Consider the following 16,524-nt stretch of genomic DNA (forward strand, 5'->3'; position numbering starts at 1 on the left):
AAAGTACAAATAAGAAGTGGGCAGGGAAGACAACAGATGTACATATTAAAACCTTTAAGAAAACAGATTAAATTTAGAAGAAAACCACAGGAAAACTTAACACAAAACTAAAGGAAAACCAAGAAAGCAGTGAGAAAATCTTTTGGCCTGATTTGGAAAAGGCAGAAGAAATAAAAGAAAAGTTTTTAAAATTCTAAATTTAAGCCTGTTGATTCAAAATATTATAAAGAAAAATACTAACTTTATTTAAGCATTGTTTTCTAGTAGATTGGCATGTATTTACTTTTGGAAATAGCATGATGAATGCTAGTTAGACTTTTTGGAAAAGCTATTTAAAAATTGAACCCAGATAAAGATTAAAATATACAAAAAAGCAAATTTTAAATCTATAAAGTAGTGCTGTTATGCTGCAGTGATAATACAATAAACCTGAGCGTGACAACAACTTATAAATAAGAAGAATTCTGATTTATAAAAACAGATGCATGAAAGAAAAAAAATTCTAGTCTGAGGGTAAAAAGATATTTGAGCTCAGCTTTATAGAAGACAGGACCTCATTCAAACGTTCCTCTATAGCAAAGAAAATTATCTGCACAAATTCAGTAGAAAGTTTCTTAGATGTCTATACATAATTCTGTGATAAAGACGATACTAAGGAAATTAAATATGTCCATCTAGACACTCATAGTATATGACCAAATGAGATATAGTATACAGAAACTCTTTGTTAACTAAAAATGTGTTCATCAAATAAAATTAATTCTTAAAATGGGATATGTTTTTTCATTCAAATAGAACATGACAGTTTTATAACTACAAACTTATAACTTCTAAAAGAAATATTCTGTCAGATGCAGTGGCACATGCCTGTAATCCCAGCAGCGCAAGAGGCTGAGGCAGGAGGATCTCAAGTTCAAAGTCAACTTCAGCAAAAGCGAGATACTAAGCAACTCAGTGAGACCCTGTCTCTAAATAAAATACAAAATAGGGCTAGGGATGTTGGCTCTGTAGTGGAGTGCCTTTGAGTTCAATCACGGGTACCCAAAATAAACAAATGAATGAATGAATAAATAAATAAATTATTTTAAGCTGAAACTAAATACAATGTTGTTTTTGAAGGTTCTTATGGAAAAATAACTTTCACAAAAAGGAAAAAGAAATACTACACTTCAAAGGGGAAAACCGAGATAGTACTTTTAACTCACATGTCCATGAAGTTTCTGGTATAACATGCAACATAATGCCTTACTTCATTTATCATTGTCCTGTGGCAATTTACTGGAAACATTCTGAAACCTCTATCTGAATTAACTGGTCTCCTCATGATACCATAGGGAATTTACTACCAATCAAAACAACTAATTACAGAGTTGAACAAAGTCACCTTTTAAAATAAATTGAGTTTCATAAATACCATTTCTTGGCAAAAGTCTATGACACCTATGAACTGTCTTTCTAAATGTAAGTTTCACCCACATGTTGCAATCATCCACAAACAAGCAATTTTTTTCATGTTTTAAAAATATTTAATAAAATGAGACCCTTGAGTGAATAAAAACAAGTAGGCAAAACTCATGCAAAATAAGACCCAATACAGAAATACTGCAGGATGATGATGATTGATTTGTATCTTTTGATTATTTATGAAGTTCTTTCTGCTTCACTGCTTTCCTAATCAGACAGAAAAAGCCTTAGTTACGTCTCTTTTTTAAGTGAGATTATGTCACTTAGAGTTGAAGAAGTATTCAAATTAATCATATTATTCCTATAGATGAAAATATGGCATTATATAGACTCACATATTACAAACCTAAATGACTTTTCTATTAGTCTGGGTCCAGGACCACCTTAGAGGGGGGGAAAAGAAAATTAATATGCTGCTTGGTGGGGTTCATGTTCATCTTTCCACAGTGCTTGTAATCCCACCATTAGTACTGTGATGTTTTACACTTGGGTTGTATTAAGAATCTTAACCTAGAAGTTGGTTAGAGGGGTAATACATTAATATGATGTTTTTAACCTTGAGATCTATTGTACTGCTCCCATTAGTTTAAAAGATTCTTCCCAGCCAGGTGGTGGAACAGTTTGTAATCAAAGAGTTGAGAATGAAGAGGGTGAAAAAAGAAATTTAGGGGCAAGAGGAAAGTTGCTGAAATAAGAAAATGGGGAAAATTAAGCTTATGTAGAAGAAGAAATAGAAGATTACAGGAGCAAACCTACATATTTACTACATGTAATGTTTTTACATTTTTAATTGTTTTTATAGGGTCACTCCTGCTGCTAGTAATTACTTGGATTGGAGGCACAACACTTTTTGGTGGCAAATTTCCACCCGATTTTAATGGAAAAAATTGATGCAAATAGATGTTTGCTAGAACTACAAATAACTTTATACCCATGGAAGCTCTTGGAGAAAACCTACTTCAAATTCCCTCTCCACACCCAGGTTTTACAGATAAGTTGCAGAGGCTCATTCAAGTTAAGTAACTTACTATCAGTCATACAGACTTACCCTGAAGTGGCCAAAATCATGAAAAGGAAGATTTTCTAATTCTTAGTTTAGTGCACAGTTTGTGGTTTGTCTTTTTATGTAGTTTTTTAGAGTAAGGGGGAATATTTTAGTTGTTGCATACATTATTAATCATTTATCTCAATCTGGATTAATTTTTTTTATATAATTCTTAAAGGCACTCTACATGATCCATGAATAAAGACACCTGCTTTTAACACCATATAGCTATGCCTTTCCCTTTCTGGGGATTGTTAGGTGTTTACTGCTGCAAGGTAGGCAAATTCATGGCCTCAAATTATATAAATGACTAAGATACTTACTACTTTTATTTTTAAAATGTACCACAAGCATTGTTAAGAATTGAGAGTAACAAAGAAGTAGCCTTTGTTAAATTCTTCTGTAAAAGGGTGAATAATAATTATCTAAAAGATGACAAATTAATGGTCCACCTATCTGTAATTCTTTGTGTAAACATTGGTTTATCTGGTCTTCTTTCTAAATTGACTCTTTCTTTCTTAAGAAATGGATAGCTTGATGGCTTGCAATTTAATTAGAAGAATTGGTTTCAAATGTCTGTCAGCTGGATCCACTTTTGACAAGTAAACTTATGAGGTACTCCAGTATTTAAAACAGATGTAAGGAAAGTTGTTTGGGAAGAACAGCATGTGCCATTTTCATCCTTTATTTTAGTTCCATATATTTTTCAACAAGTATCCTATAGACATCTTGATCACTTTAGGACTTTGACAAAGGCCAGCAGAAATACTTTTAAATTTAAAAAAATTATTATCTATCCTAAGCTTGTCGAAAAATTATTTGTATGCAGAGAAAGGATAAAATAAATACTAAAGAGTAATAAGTACTTTAAAAAAATTACCCCATGTTAAATATGTTAACACTGGAATATTTTTAACTTTCATCTGTCAGAACTGACAGATATATCTGGTGTTCCCAAGGGCTTGAGCTGGCTCTTTACCGAAAAGATTTAAATGCTCCTGGATTTCCAAAATGGCAAAAGAGGAAAATTTTTATGTTGTAAATGTTTTCCTGTTTTGCTGTGTCGGTGGATACTCATCTGAATCAAATGTAGAGAAAGTAGTGAAGTTATGCTTCTAGTAAACACTTCTTGGGCTTCCCCTTGCAGAGTATGGTCATGCAATGAGAGTTATAAAATGAAATTGTTAACAAGAGAAACAATGTGCTCATTTTCTACATTTGTATACAAATATAAATAGTTAGTTCTTCATATCTTTGGAGATGATTTACCAGAACCTCAATCCACTGACTAAACTTGCAAAAAACTTGGGGCTGGGGTTATGGCTCAGCAGTAGAGCACTCACCTCGACATGTGCAAGGCCCTGGGTTTGATCCTCAGCACCACATATAAATAAATAAAATAAAGTTATTGTGTCCAACTACAACTACAAAAAATAAATATTAAAAAAAACTTTTAAAAAATGACAATTCAGGGCTGGGGATGTGGCTCAAGCGGTAGCACGCTCGCCTGGCGTGCTCAAGGCACTGGGTTCAATCCTCAACACCACATAAAAATAAAATAAAGATATTGTGTCTACCTAAAACTAACTAAATAAATAAATATTTTTTAAAGTGATGATGAAAAAAATAATAACAATTCAGAGGTCAAAATTACAGGATGCTTTCTCTCTAAACTGTTAGTTACTACCGCGTTTGTTACTCTAATAGGGTAGCAATATCTCAGAAATAAATGTTACTTTTAAAAACAATTTCTTATTATTTATATATGGAATATATATTCTACGGAAATTGACTCTCATACATATTTGCTACTAAATTTACTTACATCCTTTCTGAACAATTGGGACACATATAAACAACCTAAAATATTGTCCCAGAAACACAAGGAATACAATGATCATAAAGGAAGCTGTTGAAAACTGCAAGTAAAGTTAGATGGGACACAGGAAGTAAAGGTAACAAATATTTTTCCTGAATATCCCAGGCATCATAAACTAGCAATCTTTATTATTTCCAAAATGGAAGGCCCACCATCCATAATTTCCCCTTCTTGAACATGCACATGTCACTTACAACTCAGTATTTCATATTGAAGAAATTATTTTTCCTATTTTAGTTATTTTTAAAACCAAATCATAGCTGTATTCTTTTTAGATAAAGTGGGAAAGGAAGTGGAACAGTATTTTCTGTTCATATTCCCTAAGAGGGATGGGAAAGTCCCAAGTTCTTTCTAATGCTTAAATTCTCTTTTGAGCAAAGACAAATCTATCACAAGACCTACCTCATTCTTATAGGTAAAAGGGAAAGCCTAAAATTATAAAAACCACAGTATCTAGAACTCTTGTTTTTTTTTACCTTGTACATCATGACTAATATTTTTTTTATATATTTACTCTAATTTGTTATATATGACAGCAGAATGCATTTCAATTCATAGTACACATACAGAGCACAACTGTTCACATCTCTGGTTATATACAAAGTAGAGTCATACCATTTGTGTCTTCATAAATGTACTCAGGGTAATGATGTCCATCTCATTCCACCATCTTTCCTACCCTCCCCCGCCCCCTCTCTTCCCCTCCCTCCTCTTTGCCCTATCTAAAGTTCCTCCATTCCTCCCATGCTCCCCCACCATCCCCATTATGGATCAGCATCCACATATCAGAGAAAACATTCGGCATTTGTTTTGGGGGATTGGCTTATTACTTCACTTAGAATGATATTCTCTAACTCCATCCATTTACCTGCAAATGCCATGATTTTATTCTCTTTTAATGCTGAGTAACATTCCATTGTGTATATATAAAACACAGTTTCTTTATCCATTCATCTACTGAGGGGCATCTAGGTTGGTTCCATAATTTAGCTATTATGAATTGTGCTGCTATAAACACTGATGTGGCTGCATTACTATAGTATGCTGCACAAACAAGCAATTTTAACAGAACTAACAGACATATCTGCCAAAAGTTATAAAAGCAATTACTTTGGAAGATCCATACTCAATAAAGCTTAGAGGGTTTTGTTTGTTTGTTTGTTTGTTTTAAAGATTAAGGTAAGTATACTCAGGTTCATCTTTAAAAGTACTCTGTGGGGGTTGGGAATATAGATCAGTTATACAGTGCTTGCCTAGCATGCCTGAAAGCCCTGGTTTCAATCTCAACAAAACATACATACACACACACACACGAGTACCTTGTGATGGCTGAAAAAATATTTCTGATTCCTTTTTCTCTATATCTTCCTTGTGTGGTTTATATCCTATAATGAAGTCTTCTTGAAATACATGAAGCAACTGTGTATTTGAGCCACACTACGAATATGGAAAAAAAAAAACAGTTTTCATCTTTGAAATTCCTTTTCTCCCACCCACCACTTCCCCAACACAAATATAGAAGAAATAAATCTTTCTAGTAATTTCTATTCTTAATCTACTGACTAAGGCGCAAAAAAGCAACAGAAAAAATCATTAAAATTACCCTGGTCAGAGAAAAATTACATTCAAAGATGTCACAGTCAATAGCAGAACAGAAGAGCTCTGGTAAAAATAGATCAACAAATTTGCTTCTTAAAAAAAAAAAAAGAACTCACAACCCACGGTGAAGTGGGATCTGCACCCCAAAAACAACAGTCTCATGACTGGCTGGAGAGGGCTATGCTAACTACATAAGGCTCACTAAACTAGTACAGAAATAATAGTTTTTCCAATTCCACCTGAGAACAACAAAAATAAATAAGCAAAAACCTCAGAAAGGTCCTCAAAATACCCCTTCAACCTATCTCGTGGGAATGATGCACTATCCTATTAATAGCCAGTGGGATGACATACCTCTAAAGAAAATAAGTAAGGAGGATTGCTGCTAGGCTACATGATCACAGTTTGGGGACTACATGGTGAAAAGATAATCATAAAGGGCTATGCAGAATCACAAAGGTGAGCTGAAATTCAAGGAAAAGGCTAGACCCAAACAAAAGCATATTGCGAATGTGTGTCAAGACAATTAGATGGCTGCCCCACAGATTTTAAAGAAAGGGAAGCAGCTATGATTGTGTTGGCACTGGATGAAGTAAGTTATGATTTTAGGAAAAAAAAGGAAAATCAGCCTCCTTACATAGAAGGAAATAAAGGAATATAATATTAGGTTGTACCACAAAGATTTTATGAAAGTTAAAGGGTGTTTTTATGTCTTTCCAGGTAGAAACATAAAAACTCTCTTTGCATTCAAAATATCAAAGGATACCTTCTCAAGTAAAAAAGAATAAATGAGGGGCTAGGCTTGTGACTCAGTGGTAGAGTGCTTGCCTGGCATGTGTGAGGCTCTGGTTTGATTCTTAGCACCACATATAAGTAAATAAATAAAATAAAGGTCCATTGACAACTAAAAATATTTTAAAAAGAAAGAAAGGAAGGAAGGAAGGAAGGAAGGGAGGGAGGGAGGGAGGGAGGGAGGGAGGGGAAGGGGAAGGGTGGTGTCTTCATGGATACAGAAATCATAGAACATAGTGGGAACAAATAGAGAATGAATTTTAAACTTTGTCATATAAGCCTAAGTCATTTTATCAGTGCTTGCAGTTTACCACCATTGTGTTAAGAACAGCCTAAGCTGACAGGAAATAAATCAAGAGTAAGTATGAAGTAAAAAGAATACTAGGTCAGACTCATGGTAAAAAGTGCAGAGGGACCAAAGTAGGGGATAAACTCAACATCCAGTTCATTAAAAATTAAGATATCTATGGGAAAGAAGACAACACCCATCTTCCAGGTCCTTGGGGAATTAAAAAAAGGAAATCATAGGTTGAATTTAAAGCAAAAGCAAAGAGCTTGGGGATAAAAAAAAAAGTAAAGGATTTCCTAGGTGCCATTAATAATTATATTTGAGTCTGGCAGCTCCAGTTCTGTTACCAAGAGCTGTTGGGGTAATTTCTCTACATAGTGGGAATGATTACCACAGAATGTACAAAGCTCCATGGAAAAATTATGACATAATTCTATACTTGTTTTTAAATATAGTTGGATCTTTCTTTATTTCCTTGTTCAAAAGATTTGGTAACTTCTTCACCAAAGTAATCATAATTTTTACACTTAAATGATTATAGTAGTTCTATACCTTAGTCCATAAACATGATCCTGAAGAAACAAATATCCTCAGGTCTAAATGGGTTTTACACACTCCTTGCAGGGAGAAGGTTTCTCCTTCTTTCCTAGCTGGGGAGGAATGCTGCCTACACAAAGGAATATGATAAACTTTGATCCCATTTTCTTCTGCATCTCAATGGTCCTCATAAAAATACCAAGTCTGAAGGCTAAAAAAGCAAACACTGTATAGCTGAGGTCACCCACCCCCTACTGAGTTGAAATGGTTAATCACATAAAAGTAGAACTCCCAACCTGAGCCTCCATATTTTCCCTCAGCATTTCAATTTCAAGATCATAGTTTCCCTGACTGAATCAAATTTCCTTACAGGAGAAAAGGAACCAAATATAATTCAACTGGAAAATAAAAATTTCTATATCATTAGTAGAGTTTCACTATGGGTATCAACGAAAGTTGACTGTATTTAGTATCAAAAGATAATTATTCTCAGACTGAAATATATGCATCTAAAACATTCTGGAATAAATGTCTATTAATATCACCAATTCACAAGCATTTACTTGGTCAGTTATTGCATCAAGTTCAATAATGCAGCCAGGTCGAGCAGTAGACTGTTGGCTCACAATATTAAACACTTCTCCAATAAGTTTCTGTAAATAAAAACATACAAATGTTACTAATCAATAAATTTATGAATCTACTGTCAATATGATATAGTATCTTGAGCACTAAATATTCACTGATTGACATGGCAACAAATACATTCAAGGAAATATTTCAACTCTCTATATTCAATTTCACTTTTAAAATTACATCAAAAAGTTAGAAAAATTGACAGTTTACATAAATATTACATAACTTCAAAGCATAGTTCTAACATGTCTTCTTTGTGTTTGCAAGCTTAAAGCTCAAAACAGATGTGACTAAGGATCTAGCCCAAAGCCTAAGTGTGTGGTGTGCAGATATGCAACACCACTTAAAAGTACAACCCTGCCAGGTCAAAGGTAGGGGTCATGATTGAGAAGAACTAGGACTCTGCATCTTAGGATGAGGATGTCTGAATTAATACATAAAACCTAACTTTGGATCCACAAAATTCCCAAACTTTCTGCTGAAACAAAATAGAGTCTTCCCTCTACCACAGTCCAAGAAGCTTTCTCTTGAGTAAAAAGTTTTCCATAACTTCACCTGAGAGATTCACCTCAAAAAAAGATACCCATTCTCCTCAGCACGCATATCCACTATCTTTCACTGCCTCTTGGCTATGAATTTAGATCCCAACTTATCCGAAAGACAGCTCTAAGATAAAACAATATCCATGCAGGAGTTGTAGGGTCTTTACATTTTTATCAGTAGGATTCCAGGGAACATATATGGGAATATAAGTGGTTGGGTAGGGTTGAATTTGTTAATATAAATACATTCACCCAAGATTGAGGATTTAAAGTACTAGGTTAACACTTACAATGGTGTTGACAGTGTGCTTGGTTTATTCATTGAAATATTAACTGTAGCCTACAATTTTTGAAGCTTAACTATCAGAATTTCTTTAGCACACAACAAAGCTTTGCTATTCAAAATGTGGTCAATGGGCCAACAGCAACAAGAAATGTTTTATAAATGCTCTCTCAGGTCTCAAAGTAATATATCCACATTTTAACAGGATCTCCAAATTCTTGTGCACACAAAATAAGGATTGTGATACATCAGTGATTCTCAATCTTGGCTGATCCACACTGACTCATTTGCAGAGTTTTATCCATAGTTGATACTTAGGCCCCAATCACAGAGACTGATTTGTTAATCTAGGGTGTAATCTAATCATCATAAGTTTCCAGGTATTTCCAGTACGTAGCCAAGACTTGAGATTCCCTCAGAGAAACAGATACATGTTCCAGCTAAGGATTTATATTTCCTGCTCACAACTCTCTGCTAGTACTATATAACCAGTGGACTTACCAAAAACCTTATTCAATCTACAGAATCCCACTCAACTTCACTCTTTACTAACAAATTCGTTTTACAGTGGAAGATAATACTGGAATCAGTGTGATGAAGGTAAAGTATTTACCCTGGGCACAAAATTTTAGAAAGAACCAAAAAACTTATGACAAATAATATTTTAATGCAATTTTTAAATTAAAATTAATACAAAAATCCATAATTAATAAAATATTTAAAAATTTAAATATAGGTTCTAATAGTGTCTCCAGCCTGAGGCAAAAGGAAAACTGTACAGACATGTTTCTATGCGATTTTTAATAATTAATTTTTTCCACATTAAAGCAGTTGAAAAATATTGAAAAGCAGGTATATTAAAATTGAAAACATTAAAATTTTAATTTATTTATACCCAAAACAAGATTAATTATAACAATTTTTCTGGGTTTAATGGACACAAACTCCATAATAATACTTTTAGCAGCTTGGGAGACTGAAGGAGGAGGATCATGACTTCATAGCCAGCCTCAGCAACTTAGGGAGACCCTAAGTAATTCAGTAAGACTTTATAAACAAACAAACAAACAAATGGGCTGGGGATGTGGCTCAGTGATTAAGCGCCCCTGGATTCACTCCCCAGTACAAAAAAAAAAAAAACTTTCAGAAACTACTTCTTTGTTTTCAATAAAAATAACTCCCTTATTTGATAATATCTCTTGACCAAGTGGTAGCCTCAGGTAATTTTTAATTAATTGCTTAACTGCTCACTGAAACTTATTTTGTAGGATAACCAACTATAAAAAAAAAATCTCAAGTCCATTCTAAAATTTGGATATTACACTAAGAAAAATTTGTGCATCACTTTTCAAAGATCCAAACAAAAAGTTAATTTTACATTACAAAATATCAACACTGCATGCCACTTAAAACTATTTCAGATGACCTTCTATAGAATTTAAACTTTCAATATTTAAGAACCAAGTCAGTGGCTGCTTTATGTAAACCAGATATATCCACATAACAAAACTTTTATCTATTTAAAAATTGAAATCTATAGATACCTCAGTTAATTTTTTTATATCTCCAATTTAAGCATAAAATTAGTATGATGTGATAATTAGAATAATGTGCCCTTCCTCCAAGGATGTCTACTCCTCATGTCTGCTGGGACCTATGAATATGCTACCTTATTTTATAAAAGAGACTTTTATAGATGTGAGTAAACTCTGAATCTTAAAATGGGGAGATTATCCTGAACTATTCGACTGGGACTAATGTAACCACAAGGATGTATATGAGGGAGGCAAAAGGATTAGATTCAGAAAAAGAGATATGACAACAGATGCAATAACCAGAGGAATCTTGAAAATGCTATGCTGCTAGCTTTAAAGACGGAGAAGGGGCCAACAGCAAAGAAATACTAATGGCTTCTAGAAGTTAATAAAGGCAAGAAAATATTTTCTTCTCTGGAACTTCTACAGAGAATGCAATCCTGTCAACACTTTGATTTTAGAACTTCTGACCTCCAAAACTATAAGAGAATACATCTGATAATACATTTGTTACAGCAACAATAGGAAAATTAATACAGGTGCCTATAATCTTCTATAATCATTACTTTTTAATCTGATATGCACTTTTTCCAATATTACATCTAATAATTTGTGCAGTTCCACTGTCTTTTTTTTTTTTTTCAGGTTCAGGAACTATATTCATACCTCCTACCTGATATTCATATTGAACATAATTTCTGAATTACTTTTTCTCATTTGTTGTAACTTACAACTCTCAACAGAAAATGAGAAAATGAGATAAGTCAAGAAATAGATTTTTTTTGTTTTGGGGGATTTCTTTTCCTTTTTTTTAGTTTTTTAATATTTTGATAATATTATTGAAGAATCTACTTCTATTACAACCAAAAAAAATTATAATAAATATTATTTTGATATAAATAAGATATTTCAACTTAATGTTGAAAGTTTTAATACACTTACTTTTCAATTCTCATTATTTTCAATATGTGAGTGTTCCAGGAAAAATTAACATTGAAAAAACACAGAAACATATATTTATAGAGGTACACATTTTTTCTTTTAGCTTCAGGCTCCAATACAACTTATCATGGCCTTGCTGGATCATGTCTTTATATAAATTTTTGGTACATTACTCAACAGGTTTCTTTTTTCATATTAATTTTGATTATTTAAAATATTGTTTACCACAACTGCTAACATTTTTGGTGTCCCATTAAATTCTGCACCCAAGGTGAGTGCCTCATTCACCCTAATCCCAGTTTAGCTGGAAGAAGAGGGCAATGTGTCTCCTGCCACAAAATGTATCAGGCTTATAGTGTGGCTCTTCATCTGGCAGCAATTTGATGTTAACAGAACAGTAGAATGTCTCCAGAAGTCAGAGTACCACCAGGGGATACTTTCCCTTGTGGCAGGGGAAGTGTGCTGCCTTCTGCAGCATATATCTTCAATTAATTACCAAAAAAGATGCCATTATTTCCTCCACAGGCAAAATACCCATATCTGCAAACTAAAGGCTGGAGTTACCACCTAATAACTCACGTGTAGAATTTTTAATTCCTATCCCCATAAGCTGGGATATGTCACTGCTTATCCCCATAAGCAGTGACAGTTCCGAAGGTTAACAACTACAATTCAGGCTCCAAGTGAGATTATGACTAAACTGGCATCATTACACAATGATACAATGCCTAATGAGAATTTGTATTTCCCCTAGTTTGGAGAAAAAGTTTCTTCATTTAAATAAAAAAACAGAAATAGATGCTAAAGGAATAGATTTTGTTAGCTATGCTTTATCTGCATCCAATCCTTGATCTATTTTCCAAATTCCTGGTCTTGCTTTGGGTTCTAGGAGGTTGACCTTTGAACCATATCACCCAGCTCCTATGCCCTCTTCTGCTTCAGGTGAAATTCAATCAATGGGAGTCACTGGCCAGAGATTAGAGGAAAAAAAAAAAAAAGAAAAAAGGGTAGGAGTATATATTCTCTCTGCTCCCCACAGTTCCAGTAGTGCTCATTTTCCATAGCTCTGGCACTCACTAGGTCTTGGTACTTTCCTATTTCCCTCTTATCCCTTCAGGCATAAGTACATATATTATTTATCTTATTGCCACTGCAACAAATCACCACAAATTTAGTGGTTTTAAAAAAATTAACATATTATCTTACAATTCTGGCAGTCAGAAGTCTGAAGCCGTTTTTGGTAAACTAGCATCATGGTATCAGCAGGGCTGCATGCCTTCTGGAGACTCTAGGGAACAGTCTATTTCCTTGCCTTTTCAAGCTTCTAAAGGCTATCCACATTCCTTGGCTCATTGCTCCCTTCCTCCATCTTCAAAGCCAGCAATGCCAGTCCTGATATCATTCTTCTTCTGTTAATCTCTCTCTATCCATAGTCAGGCAAGTTTCTTTACTTATAAGGACTCACGTGATTAGATGGGCCCATCCAAATAATACAGGATAATCTCCATATTTTAAGATCTTTAACTTTTTCATATCTGCAAAGCATCTCTGTCATTTGAAGTAACATATTCACAGGTCCTGGGCATGCATATGTGAACATCTTTGAGAACCCTTTACTCTACCTACCACTGGACAATTCATCCTGTTACTAGATCCTGAGTGCTTTACTAGCTCTTCTGGGTCAATCATATACACATCTTGTAAGGAGTTTTTGCACTTATCTCTCCTCAGTTACATCTTTATGAATGTGTCATCTATTTCTCACTCAGACCCAGAGAGATCCAGAGACTAAGTTAAGGTAGTACTGTCTGTCTCTCACTAGGAAAGTGCAACCTTTAACAATGTGTTCTTCACGAAACACAGAGGTCTTCACGCTCTCTCTCCTAGTACTACAGTTTTGCTGTTGCATTTAAATGCTATATTCCCACAAAGAACAAAATCAAGCAGTTCAAAAAAGAAATATAGGGGGTTGGGGGGATAGCTCAGTGGTAGAGCTGTTGCCTAGCATGTATGAGGTACTGAGGTGCTGGGTTTGATCATCAGCACAATAAAAATAAGTTAACAAAATAAAGGTATTGTGTCCATCTACAACTAAAAAAAATTTTTTTTTAAAGAAAGTAAAAGAAATATAGGCCTGGATATGTAGCTTAGTGGTACAGAACTTGCTAAGCATATGGAGGCCCAGGGTACAATCCCCAGTACCACAAACATACATACCTACATACATAAAAATATCCTAAAGAATGTATGAAAGACCAGTCAATTTCTTCAGTAATCAAAAGCATACAAATCAAAACACCTAGCTATCTTTTCCAAATAGTGAAGATTTTCAGAGAAAAAAGAAAAAGGATGAGGAAAAGACATGCTAACAGAGTCTGCTAATGAAATACAAATCAGATTGCTAGCTTCCCATTGCCTTCAACAGATAATAAAACTCTTCAATATGATGTTCTTTAATTCATTCACTTACTCAACAATAGTTATTAAGTGCTTCTCGGGTATCAGACACTGAGGATACAGCACCACCCTTATCTTAACATTCAAATGAAAAAAGACAAATAAACAAATTGTTCATCAGATGGTACTACAGGAAAAAACAAAGTAGAAAAGTAAACAGGGAGCAGTGGGATGAAATGGTCAAAGAAGGCCTCATTTGACTAATGACCACAAAATAAAAACATGTGGATACCTGGGGGTAGAACCCAGAGAGAAGAGTAAAGTATGAAGACAAAGTTGGGAGGTTGTTAGGCACATTCCAGGACCATCCAGGAAGTTAGCAGGGAGGAAGCTAAAATAACCAAGAGGACATGTATTAAAAATACAGAATCAAGAAATAAGAAGAGGGTTGGGATTGTGGCTCAACGGTAGAGCACCTGCCCAGCACGTTTGAGGCACTGTGTTTGATCCTCAGCACCATATAAAAATAAAATAAAGATATTGTGTCCAATTTTCTAAATAATTTAGAAATTGTCTCATAATAATTTTTAATCTTTAAGTGCAAAATAGTTTTCAAAACAATGAAACAATTCATATTCTCAATATCCTATAAAAATATAATAGCAACTACAAGGAAACAGACTTGCTTATTTCTTATTTTTGTATGGTGGTTTTTTTTTTGTTTCTTTCAGAATGAATTATGCAACTCTGGATAATTTAGATCTTTTAACTTGTTTTCTGAAAATGCTATTTGAAGGAAATGAAGTTTCCCTTGTCATGAGTTTTTCTAGATAAGGACCTTAATATTATTATATGTAACATTTATATCTGACTCAAAGTAGGTAAATAAACATTTGTTAAATTAAAAAAAAAGAAGAAAATATATTGTGTCCATCTATAACTAAAAAGAAGAAGAAGAAGAAGAAGAAGAAAAGAAATAAGAGGGCCAATGGGGGAGGGAAGGTAAAAGCATAAGGGCCTCATGGGTCACTGTACAGACTTTGGCTTAGAAGAATAATATTATCTGAATTATATTTTTAAAGCATCATTCTAACTCCTAAAATGTGAATAGACTGAAAGAAAGAAGAGCAGAATCACAAAAAGAGAAATACAATTTTTTCACAATCTAGCCTCTCTACCTGCTTATCAAGTTTCAGCTATTTCCAACAGCCATTTATACTCTAAGCCATTTCTGAATAAACTACAATACAGTTGTATGCTGCTTAATGATAGGGAAACTTTCTGAGAAATGCATTGTTGTATGAACCTCACAGCATGTGCTTGTACAAACCTAGATGGTGTAGTTCAATCGCTGTACACGGCATCTTGATGAATCAAGAGATGTATGAGGTTGCTACTGCATAACACAGCATATTGTTTTACAGTAAACTTGGTATATTTTTCATAAGTAAGAGTACAGTCTAAAGTAACCACAAAACACATACTACAGTAAATACATAAATCAATGAAATATGAAGACAAAGTTAGGAGGTTGCTGGGCACAGTCATATGTTATCATTATCAAGTATCAAGTATCATGTACTGTAAATAACTGATGTTACACTTTTATATGACTAGTAGTACAGTACGTTTGTTCACATCAGCATTACCACAGATGCATGAGTAATGTGTTGCTATATGAAGTTACTATAGCTATGAATGACATCACTCAGCAACAAGAATTTTCCAGCTCCAGTATCATCTTTTGGGATCACTGTGATATATGCAGTCCATCACTGACCAAACACTATTATGCATTCTTATAACTCTGTGCATTTTTAATTGCTATTATCCCTATACCCTATTCTTTTCCTCCTTCACTTTCAATCCACACTAATTTAATAAATCGCATCTCAGATATTATCTCCACCAGAAAGTGTTTCCTAACCACCACAATCTAGACTATATAATCTTGATTAAGTTGTTACTATTGTGTATGAAAAGCTCTCTTATCTGACATAGTTGGGACAAAGAAAGGATAAATTACAAATTACTCAGCTAGGTCATTTAACCCAGGGAATCATTTTTTAAAAAATAATGAATGTACAGCTTAAACATTGTTTTATGTAAAATATAAACATACATAAACAACCAAAATTTTGGTGTAGAGTCAAGGCCTTTGAGTATGGTTTGCCAATAGACCTTTCTTTTGTATAACATTATGACATCCCTGTAAGGCCCTGGCTACATTTTTCAATTCTTTAAATTGAAATAAAAACACAAAGATACCTACACAAAGCAATTGAGTGTTATTTAAAAAAAAAAAAAAAAAAATCCCCTGAATTTATAGTTGTCTTCTCCATGTCCAATTTAAAAAATTATTTTTAGCAAAATAGCTTCCAAATCACTTGTTCTTTTAATAAAAACACATTTTTCACATTCACAATTCATCAATTTATAAAATATTTAACTAAATTACATTGTTATAATCACACTTATAAAAATGTAAACAACTTGACAAATACAAGTTTGGAAATGAACAAAACTGGCTCTCAAGATGTGGTCAACAACCCAGATAACAGTTGAGGGAGGTGGCCTGGGCTCA

General features: G+C 33.8%; 1 protein-coding gene across 6 annotated transcripts in view; it reads right to left on the reverse strand.

The window, feature by feature from the left end:
* Positions 1-16,524, reverse strand: part of Dmxl2 (Dmx like 2) — a 168,340-nt gene that overhangs the window by 67,666 nt on the left and 84,150 nt on the right. For all 6 annotated transcript variants that reach the window (XM_071608261.1, XM_071608262.1, XM_027925960.3 and 3 more), the window contains 2 exons: positions 8,169-8,258; positions 5,708-5,825 (listed from right to left, as the gene is read on the reverse strand). In XM_071608261.1, coding sequence (XP_071464362.1) covers positions 5,708-5,825; positions 8,169-8,258 — 208 coding nt within the window. The remainder of the gene's footprint in view (positions 1-5,707; positions 5,826-8,168; positions 8,259-16,524) is intronic.

Source organism: Marmota flaviventris, chromosome 2, assembly GCF_047511675.1.
Source record: "Marmota flaviventris isolate mMarFla1 chromosome 2, mMarFla1.hap1, whole genome shotgun sequence".
Classification (NCBI taxonomy): Eukaryota; Metazoa; Chordata; class Mammalia; order Rodentia; family Sciuridae; genus Marmota; species Marmota flaviventris.